This window comes from Nicotiana tabacum, chromosome 7 (assembly GCF_000715075.1).
Source record: "Nicotiana tabacum cultivar K326 chromosome 7, ASM71507v2, whole genome shotgun sequence".
NCBI classification, from domain to species: domain Eukaryota; kingdom Viridiplantae; phylum Streptophyta; class Magnoliopsida; order Solanales; family Solanaceae; genus Nicotiana; species Nicotiana tabacum.
Window position 1 is genome coordinate 17041660 of NC_134086.1, and position 11376 is coordinate 17053035.

At 32.5% G+C, this 11376-nt stretch overlaps 1 protein-coding gene and 1 long non-coding RNA gene across 2 annotated transcripts; both read left to right on the forward strand.

Annotated features, from left to right (window-relative positions):
• The first annotated feature begins 2070 nt into the window (after positions 1-2070).
• On the forward strand, positions 2071-5883 carry LOC107787365 (uncharacterized). Its single transcript, XR_001648380.2, has 3 exons — positions 2071-2446; positions 3700-4548; positions 5519-5883. It is a non-coding gene; the product is annotated as an uncharacterized LOC107787365 (long non-coding RNA).
• A 3921-nt stretch (positions 5884-9804) lies between these two features.
• On the forward strand, positions 9805-11103 carry LOC107787364 (transcriptional regulator SUPERMAN-like). The gene has a single exon (XM_016608921.2). It carries the CDS (start codon positions 9985-9987, stop codon positions 10666-10668), a length of 684 nt encoding a protein of 227 aa, XP_016464407.1. The 5' UTR covers positions 9805-9984; the 3' UTR covers positions 10669-11103.
• The last annotated feature ends 273 nt before the right edge of the window (positions 11104-11376 follow it).

Consider the following 11376-nt stretch of genomic DNA (forward strand, 5'->3'; position numbering starts at 1 on the left):
TTTCTGGACTGATTATAAAGTGACTTGAAACAGTGGTAACAATGACACTGTGATATACTTGACACAGTGGTAACAATGACACTGTGTGATATACTTGAAATAGTGGTAACAATGACACTGGATGATATACTTGAACAGTGGTAACAATGGCATTGTATGATATAAATTGGTCAGGTAACAATGGCTGACCGGTCAGGTAACAATGACTGACCAAGATATTGCGCTTGGGCTGTAGGAGCCCCTCCGGAGTCTGTACACACCCCTAGTGAGCGCCATCGACGATAAATAAATATGGATGGCTCGGGCTGCACGCCGCAGTGGGTACTGGAATGTGCCATCATATGCATTGCATTGCATTCATGTATTTGTATTTATACTGGTGTTTAGCTGCTCAGTTCCATATGTTGTTGTATATTCGGATTGTAGCTTACTTTGTGTATTTACTGTATTTTCTTATCTTCGGACTTTAGTTACTTTTATTACTCACTGGGTCGGAGTACTCACTTTACTCCCTGCACCTTGCGTGTAGTTCCAGGGCAGTCTCAGGCTCAGTAGATCCAGTTGATCAGCAGATCCAGCCTCTAGGAGTATCGAGGTAGTTGCACGGCATTCGCAGCCATTGATCTTCTCCCTCCTATCCTATCTCTTTATTTCCGCATTATCGGACTTTGGATATACCGTGTATTAGGATGATATTCTGTATTCTAGAGGTTCAGATTCGTGACACCGGGTCCTAGTGAGATTATATTGTGTATTTTGTTAAAATCTTCAGTACTTTAATCTTGCTTAATTGATATTTCTTTCCGCTATTTTTGATAAATTGGGTTAAGTGTTGAATAATGGTCGGGCTTGCCTAGTAGTGTGCTGGGCGCCATCACGACCGGGATTTGGGTCGTGACAATGTCATTTGGCATGTGACACTGAACCTCTAGGAATATGACATCTTGGGCCTAATGAAGTGGACTCATCACTTGTAGCCCAATTAAATAGGCTAACCCAGTGAATTCAGACTTATTTATTTAATCCATATATATTGGACTTATATAAATAATCCAATTATATTATCCCAATAAATTTATTTGGACTAAAGCATCTTGAGTTTAAAGTAAAAATAGCACCATGTAGCCAGTTTTTGGACTGGTCATTCAAAAATAGCCAGCATTTACCAAGTCAATGAAAAATAGTCACTATTTTGCTGCAACAGAGACCGGTCCAGCATACTATACCACTACAAGAAAAAGGTTTCTAGCGGCAATTATTTAGTGGCAATAAGTTAATTATTGCTAACGTATTCTGTATAGGCCAATGTTAGCAACAATTGAACATTTGCCGAGAATAAACACTTATACCGGCAATTAAGAAAAATTGCCACTAAAGCTTGCGTCTTTTACTATAACACTAAGGGGTCGTTTGGTAGGATGAATTGGATAATCTAATGCATGCATTAACTTTGTGTATTAATAATACATTATTTGGTAGACATTTTGATCCTATGCATTAATTATGCAAGCATTAGTTATACATCCTATTTGGTATTATCCTATGCATAACTAATGCATAGAAAATAATGGTATTAGCAATGCAATGGGTTTTAATGCATGCATTAGCTTAGTTAAAGACAAAATTGTCCTTCAAAATTTATGCTTGATTAAAATATGCTAGTAAGTATATTAATGCAAGTTCAAAATATCCCTAGTAAATAAATAAATACTTAGCATATTTCCTTTTTTATAAATAAATATTTAATTTTATTTTACAATATAGGTAGACAAATAAAATAATTTTTTTAAAACTTTTTCATATAAAAATATTTCTCAACATATGTTTCTTTTAAAAAGTTAGAGTGTGGACTAGTTTTGGGGGCATTTTTGTAAACAAACAATTCTTTTAGAAGCTGTGCAATGCTTTACAGCATCAAACAAAATAATGGATAAGAAATATGTCAGCATAACTAATACCAGCATAACTAATGCAAGCATAACTAATACCAACATTATTAATACACCCTATTCAGTATTATTCTTATGTACCCTACCAAACGACCCCTAAGAAGTCCAAGAGCGGCATTTTTTTTCACACTCCCTCCAAATTTTTCATTTGCCTCCTTCATTTTTGTATTTTTTCATCAAGAACCTAGAGGAATGGAAAAATTAAAATCAATTGGAACTCTAACACCCAACATTCATCTCTATGTCCAGTTGGATCGATTACTCTAGTATGTCATCATCAACTTCATCTTCTTTTTCTTTTGATTGCTACTAGATAAAGATCCATTATTTCCCTAATAAATTAATGAAGAACATCAAAATAGTTTGAGTCTTTCTTGTTGTTGCATAGTTTTTGTGATTTTTCTTATTCATCGTCACTCGTTAATGAGATACGAACCACTAGGCACGCTTTTTCCTTTGAAATTGAAGAAGCCAAAAGTTGTGCCTACGAGCTCAAGGTACCTTTCTAATCTCTTTATTTTATTTATTTTGATAAATTGCAAGTATCTATTAGGGATTTTTTTCAAATAATTTTTTGCATCAAGTGCTTTGTGAACTATTATTAATTTCTGGAGAATTTATTTTTATTTTATTTTGTAGTCATGTTCTTTTGGCCATTGAAATTATTTATATCCAGAGAATGAAATTTACTCTCTGAATACTGCAAATTTGAACAGTAAAAACAAATCTTGAGAAACTATAGGTAAAAAAAGTAGTAAGAAAGAAATTTTCAAAATGTTTGTGGATACAAAGAACTTTGGATATGTAGTTGCTCTGAATAGTCCAAATTTAATTGTTGCTAACTAAATATATAGATAAAGGAAATGAGAAAAGATAAATAAGTTATTTTAATCCGATAAGTACCGAAAGAATCTAATACGCAGACCAAAAAGCTAGTGTTGATCCCTTAAGTAATATTACTCTAGCCATGTGAATCGGGCTATAATTTTCAATTTGCTCTTTTGATGAATTACCTATTAAAACTACTTTCTTCAAATAAGGTGTTATTGGATAGTTTCATATGAGAATTCTTTATATTAGGGGATAAACAAATGAAAACCCAAAAGGCGTCATGTTTTAATCTATAACTTATCAAGATGTTTTTGGATATATGTATTAGCATTATGTTCAATCCTTTTATTACCCCTATATAATAAATGAATATTCTAGAAGTCAGGTATGCACAAATGTACTTTGTTATAATTGGCTTTCTGAATTAATATAGCTCTCAAGAGAGTAAGGACTGAAAATAGTGAGAATTTTATTATCGTGATCAGTGATATGCTGCTCTGTTTCCCTTGCACAAATAGATCAGAAACTATTGCAAGGTACTAAGGAAGCCAAATGTAGTACAATGCAAAAGCTAAATACTAATCCTATTCTACTAGATTTTCGCTATGGTTGGAAACTTAAAAGATTTATTTTCTATCCACAATGTCGTTGTTGCAGTAGTTGGATAAGTTCCTGCTACTGAGCATTACTTTGTTCATCTTCAATGGGATTAGTTTATTGTAAATTTGTCTTCTTCTACTTCTCTTTAATATTCTTATGTCTACATCATTAAGATGATGTTCGATAGAGGAAAATTAGTTTTTAACATCTAACTTGATATCAGTACAGAGTTTGGTGGAGATTTCTTAAGCCTACATTGGAGGCAGGTTTATACATTCTAATATGTCTACTTGTTTCCTAATATATTGATATATACTAGGTTCTCGAGGCAAAAAGCAGTCATGCACAACCGACATAAATACCATGAATGCAATTTCAAAGTAAAGATTCCTTTTCTTTTTTCATATTTGAATGTATGTTTCTCATCTCCATTTTGCAACTTGCTATCTCTGTAATATCCATGGTAGTTGTTAGATCCTTATTTTCAGGCATGTTGCTAGTTTGTTAGTATAGCAATGTTAATAAATTCTCATAGTTCTAGATTATTTTAAACTTCTAAATGCTTTAATGTGATTGGAGACATGATGTAATATGTTGGTGAATGAAATCTAAGTTGCGTATTCTTTCTCTTCTTTTATTTATTCACTTTCATTTACATTTCATTTGTGCCTTGTTTTTCATTCTATTATTCATTTTTGACCTACTTGAGTTTGATCAGTAGCATTTGTAGAATTGAGTTTGTCCGGCATTCCCCTAGAGATGTGAACAAACGTTTTGGATAATTAATTTCAGATAGCTATTCCTCCCTCGATCATATGTTCGTACATGTGTATTATATTAGATATTGTCCTTTTATCTTCCGGTTCTTGAATTCAATTGCTCAGATTCATTGGTGTATCAAAATATATGGGAATGTATATTTTGATTCTAGTTATGAAGATTATGAGATGGTCCAGTACCCAAGGTGAGAAAGATCAAAGGTGCCAAAGCTGTTATTGCTTCTCCTAGTTCGACTCCAATAGATATCACGTATCAAAGGGAGAAGCACAAAGGGAGTGGACAAGCTTCTGATAGAGGACTCTATGAGAAAATCAAAGTTGGATGCACAGACACCTCTAAACCTTATTCAAGTGGTAAAAAGAAAACATATGGGGAAGATGCCATTAAGGTATATGAGTGCTTTACTTTGCTTCCAACTTTTTATATATTCGATCTGTGTCTATGGTTCTAGTGACATCTTACTTTGCCTTGAAATTAAGAATAATTTCTATTGAAAAAGTAGAAAGTCATTTTTATGTCATCCTTGAACAATTTGTATATAATGGGGATCATCTACTACCTCCCTAGTTAACTTTTAAGTAAAACTTGTTTAAATTACTCTTTAATTATCTCAAAGAAAGAAAGCAAAATTTGATAGTATTTGTACTTGTCTAATATGGCAATATCTTCTGAAAGAAAAGATTTCGAAAGGTCGAATAAGAAAAAATTGTATATAAACTATCAGTATTTGTTTACCAGCAAGCATAAAAAATTTATACACCAAACATACATCAAGCATTTTATTCTATTGACCGAACATAAATAAATTTATAAAGTATAAAAAACCAAGTAATGCCATTTATCTTATAGGTTGGACAACTAAAAAACATAAATTTTGTTATATTGTTAGCATGGTCCAGATTCAGTTTAGATTTTTACCATTTCATATAATTGTAGTGGAATGGCGACACGAGCAAGTGGTCTTGTAAGTCTAAAGTACAAAAGTAAGTAGTTTGTGAAAAATCAAGTTGAAAGAGCTACTAGTCACATAGTATAGATTGTTAGGATCCTTATATATTGAACTTCTGGTATTAATTGAAATTTCTTTTGAGGTTTTTTATTTATTTTTTTCCTCTGTGTTGGCTTAAAATTCTGCATGCATAACATATAAGTGAGTGAGGAATATATGCTTTGATAGTTGACATTAACCAAACTCTTCAGTACATGCTTTGTTGCAAAATTCCAGAAGTTTCTCTGGTAGTGCTTAAAGCAATTTTATGGTTATCAGGTTTAAAGTAGTTGTGTAATTATCACAGTCATAGCTTACCACTACAACAAAAGAAATACTAATTTTATACTTTAATTTGTTTCCTGTAAAGGTACTACATTATGAAAGACATATAGCTTTGGAGACTAGTGGCGAGGTATATATGGTATGGGAAGCCAAACAACTATTCTTTGAATAGTAAGACAGAGATTAAATAGTTGTTCAGATAATCTGGCATGTGGAAGATTTCATCATGATCAAGAGTTGAAAAAACATTAATGGCATCATTTATTGTAAGTATTGTAGCAATTTGATAATGCCACTTAGTAGACAACAAATCACACTAGTTATTAGATTCAAATAGTTTACCTTTTTGGGTATGTTGTTGATACTTTGAAACTATGGATTAGTATATTTTGTTGTGAATTTAATGAAGTGTATTAAACTTTTTGAAAATGAATCTTATTCTTATTATAATTGAATTTGAATTTGCATAATGTGCATTACAGGTTATGAAAGAAACCTTTCTTAATTCTTACTAGCAATAAGAAAGTTCGTTAAGAAGGCAATCAGATGGGTTTTACTGCCTATAACAAAAGCTTTTAAATATATAAACAAAGACCAATTCATAGGTAGTTGTAGCGACAATTATATTTATCGCTAAAAGAACATTTTTTACTAGAAATTGAGTAGGTCTTTACCGACAATAACAAAAGCCATAAAATGTATGATGTTGGATATCATAGGGGAGTTTCAGTGACCATTTTAATTACCGGTAAATAATTGCTGCTAAAACTCATGTACGTTTAGCGGCAATAAAAGGGATCTTTACCAGCACTTCGTGCAATGGATGTTAAATCCTTTAGCGACGCTGGCAATACCGACCAAAGTCTAATTACTGGTAAATGTTTTAACGTCAATTTTTATTGCCGCTAAAGAGCATATTAATTGCCGCTAATAGACTTTTTTGTAGTAGTGTACTGGAGTTCGGTGCACCTGTATATGAACTTCCAGCATACTATGCTGGAACTCCAATACACGGAAAGTTCCAGCATAATATACTGGAGATTCGAGCACTTATGTATGAACTTCCAGCATATTATACTGGACCGATATACTTTGTTGGAACTCTAGTATATTATGCTGGAGTTCTAGTGTACTTATGCTGGAACTCCATCATATTATGTTGGAGTTCCAGCATACTTATCCCGGAACTTCAGTATAATATGCTGGAGTTCAAGTATACTTATGCTGGAACTCCAACATAGTATACTGGCGTATTTTCCAGGTTTTGAACAGTGTTTTCGCTAAGATTTATCTTTACATGAAAAGTTGCTAAATTTCGATTACTTTTGAAACTAGGCTATTTTTAAACTCACTTGTAAATCTGGCTATTTTTAAATTTTTCCCGAGTTTAAAATATAGCTCAAATTATCTTATCGATTTAAATTCGAATATTTAAATGATTGCACTTGTATTTACGGATAATAATGAAATTTATGCCTAAATATCTCGGAAAAAACATTCAAGTTTAATATCGGATTTCTACAGAATAGTCAAAAGTCTCAAAAGTCAGAATGTACCTGTTACTCATTACTCTTTCTTCTTTAAACGTTAACCAATTGAAACTCAAAGATCCATCTAATCAGTTTCCAGATTTTCTCAGGTTCTTTGGAGTGTTGAAGATGAGAGATAAAAAGTTAAGCGACAGAGTGAATGTAATATAAACAAATTGAAAAAAGTAAAAGATAGCAGTAACATTAATGGGCAAAAATAATACATGTCGTCAATTCTACAAAAAGTAATGGCATCATTACTAGCAAACAAACAAACAAATACTTACAAAATACAAAGGAGAACACGAAAATGCAGGGAATGACTGGCTTTTTGATAGTTCCCATGCCTTACACTGTTTCCTTAATTTCTATTCCGTCCATTCATTCTCACGCCATCCTAACAGAGATTGATGGATTTTTTTTACCTACGAATTCATCAGCAAAAGAACTAAAAGTAGTGAATTAGAGATAGTGCACATTAGGAAAAAAGAAAAGTAAAAGATTGTAAACATTACAGAATAAGGAGTTTAACTTCTTATACCATGAGAAAATAGCCTTTTGAATCCACGGTTTATCCTAAACAGATTTTCTATCTCACACAATGTAGGTATACGATTTGCATGCACCCCATCCTGCTCAGATTTCACTTGTGAAATCACAGTGAATATGTTACTGTAACTTCTTATACCTTGACGAAAGTGTCAAATAACTTTTACAGTACTAGATTACCTAAAAACTTAAGACTAAGATCTTTAACTAAAAATAATATAGGTCGCTTGCTACAATAAATTAAAGTATAATACTCCCTCCGTTTCAATTTATGTGAACCTATTTCCTTTTTAGTCCGTGCCAAAAAGAATGACCTCTTTCCTTATTTGGAAACAAGTTACCTTTATTCAATGATTTATAGCCACACAAAATATATGTGCTTCATTTTACACCACAAGTTTAAAAGTCTTATCTCTTTTCTTAAACTTTATGCCTAGTCAACTGGATTCACATAAATTAAAGTATTGTAATTTTTTTTACACTATTAGACCTAATTTATTTGTATTTAATGAAAGCCTAGATGACTGATTTTTTATTAAGTCGCTATCGTTTAGTTTTTAAGTCTCAATTTTAATTATTCAAATTTCAATCATTAAACGTGCTTTGTTTTTTATTACCATGCTTTCTTCCACTGTCGTTTTAAAATTTCAAGTAGGCCAGTCTTTGCAAGTGATCCTTATCTATGAAATCTATCCAAAACCTATATTTACAAAAGCTTCCACAATTAAATTCATCTCAAAATGAGTAGTAGAAGTGCATAAGGTTGGAATCAGTGTTTACTGAGGATATCTTTCTTCTCCATCTCTTTTGCCATACATAAACATAGTAAGTATATTCATTAACTTACTAAACCTTTTAATACAAGAGACGGCAAAAGCAAAAGCAACAACAAAAGCAAAACACTCAGTGTAATCTCTGCAATTTCGGCTCTGATTTTCAGCCCCTCTAATTGGCCACCAGTCATTCATTAAATCTTGAACTAAACATGGTACGATCTTTTGCATTGTTTGAGTGACTCTGAAAAAATGCCCTTTTTCTTTGTAGTAAATGGAAACCAAATCTTGGTATAAATTCACTCAGATTATATCTTTAGATTTCTTTTCTTTTTCTTCACTTCTTTGGAATTATAAATCCAAGTGAAGTGCGACGTGACAAACTACTACTTATTACTCATCATTACATGCATGCAGTTCAAACTACCAAAGAACAAGAAGAATATTTGACGACTAACTAGTTATCAAGTACATTTAAACATTAAGGTTTGTTGCATGGCCCTTTAAATAAATAACAGCCTTTCACTTGAGAGATTGTTTTTTTCTATCAGTTGTTTAGCATATACTATCATATTTAGATTAAAATCAGGGACTTCCTTATTTCTGTTTTAAGAATATAGAGATGAATAAGTACTAGTACTAGCTAGTTCAAAAAAATCCAACTGTCATAAATAATGATTACGAAGGGAATACAGAATGAGAAGAAATAATGATGACAATATGCATCAAATCTTGAATAGATCAGTCAAGTTGAACCAATGCTTTGACTTTGTGTTACTGCACCGATTTGTTTGTGCATTCGAAAAGAAACCAATATGAAAAAGATGAGAGGAATAGTCTACAAGCGTGGGGGCAGAGTTATGTAGAGCCAGGGGATACTTGAACTCTTGTTATTGAAAACTTATAATGCGTAAATGAAACAAAAATATATTTGGTTAAATATCAATTGTTGTATTTCCTTAATATATAAGGGAAATTCTAGTTTGTGATAGAGTTAGATGCACGAAACATCTCGCGTTTAAAGACCCCTTGATGCGGGCAGCCTAACATGACGCAATGGTTAGTGATTGATTCTATAATTCAAACTCGTGACTTACAAGTAACTTTACCATTTCACTAAAGTTTCTCTTCGTGTTAAAATCTCATATGTGACGTTCTAATATTTTTTTGAATCACTTGCATACATTCCTGATTCCGCCACTAATATACAGGACAAAACTAAAAAGAAAATATATTGACAGGATAAAAACTTGCTATATTATTAGTTATCTTTAAGTTTAATTATCATATTATCATAGAAATTTACTTGTCATTACCTTACAAGTAAGCATTCGTGCAAATATTTTTTCGTTATCAGTGCTTTAAAATTAACCAATTTCTTTTAAATGCTCTCCAATGGGATTTTCTGCAGCTGGCTTACAATTTTATGGTTTCTGTTCTTCTCCACCCTCCACCCCCGCAACCTCCCCCCCCCCCCAAAAAAAAAAAATATCCATAAAGTCTTTTTGTTTCTCAAAAAGACACGCACAATGTCCCAAGTGTAAGCTTCTATATCATCATCACTATACCTCTAGTAACTCTCTCATTTAACCTATCCATCTTCCCCTCCGAACAAAACAAAAAAAAGAGAAAATATTGGTTAAAAAGATGTACTAAGCTACATTTCTCCTAGTTGTCCCCTTGATCCTCATAGGTTTGGCATGGAAAAAACTAGCAGTTTCAGCAGTAAGTATTTCAAAAACCAAACTATCAAAGAGTTGAATAACAACAATAACAACAACAAGGTTAAAGATTCATGGGATAATTCATATGAAGGTGTTGATGGAGATTTAATAGGAGGATTTTTATGGCCACCACGATCTTACACATGTAGCTTTTGCAAAAGGGAATTTAGATCTGCTCAAGCTCTAGGTGGTCATATGAATGTTCATAGAAGAGATAGAGCTAGACTTAGACTACAGTCATCACCTCCAAAAGATAATAGTACTATTCACTATTCTCGTCTAAACCTCAATCTTGAACCTAACCCTAACCCTAGTTTTGTTTCATCCCCACCATCTTCACCTTCAAGAAAATTTCCTCATTTTGTTTCTACACTACCTCCATTATTATCTCCTTCTTTTTCTTCTTCTACTTCTGGTGGCTCTGAAATGAGAAAATGGGGAAAAGATGGTGTCCCATTAAATCACTTGAGCCAGCTAAGAAATGGAGATGTGACAAAAATGGGAAGTGCCAAATGTGAAAAAGTTGGTTCTTTCTTGCAAGGAAAAGAATGTTGTGAAGTGGTGAAGAGGTCTGAGTTTTTGAGATTGGACTTGGGAATTGGATTGCTTAGTGAATCGAAAGAGGATTTGGATTTGGAACTTCGATTGGGATACACTTAGACCAAATTCTCACTGCTTTAAGGTTTGTACTACTTAGATTTTTTCACTAGTTCAAGAAAAAGAATGACGGTCATACTCGTCTTAGACTTGGTCGTGCCCTTCGGGTCAGGCTCATCGTGCCGACTCCAATGAGGAATGCAAACCATTAGTTGCTTTTTTTTTTTAATTAAAAAAAAGAAGGAAAAAAGAAAATAAAAGGAAGGAAAAAAAAGTTTAACAAAAAGTGCACCATTTTAGTGGATTTTCTCTTGAATTCAGTTCTTTAACTATGGTTAGGAGAATGAAGATGCAAAAGCTGTGATGCCATGAAGACGGCCAGCCAGACAATATTGCTTTTGTAGTTTCAATTTGTAATTTGTATTATTTTCTATTTTATATTTCCATGTGATGTAGGTATAGTTCTTGAGTAAATTAATCTTCTTAAATTACTGTTTCTCTAGATATATAATATATTGATGTCGAAGTTAATCAGTCATCATCACTTGTCTCTTTTGCTTAATCTTTTAACGTCGATGATTTAGATAAATAATTTGCATATGCTTCAGCTGCATTTCTCTATCTTGTTTTCTTCTTCTTCTTCCAGTTTCTTGTTTTAGCTTTGAAATCATTAGTCAAGTAAGTTCTAATGTTAATTAGCAGAACATACACAAAAACATGTTATACCAGTAATACTTATTACATATTCAGGCATTATTCCATGTGATTATT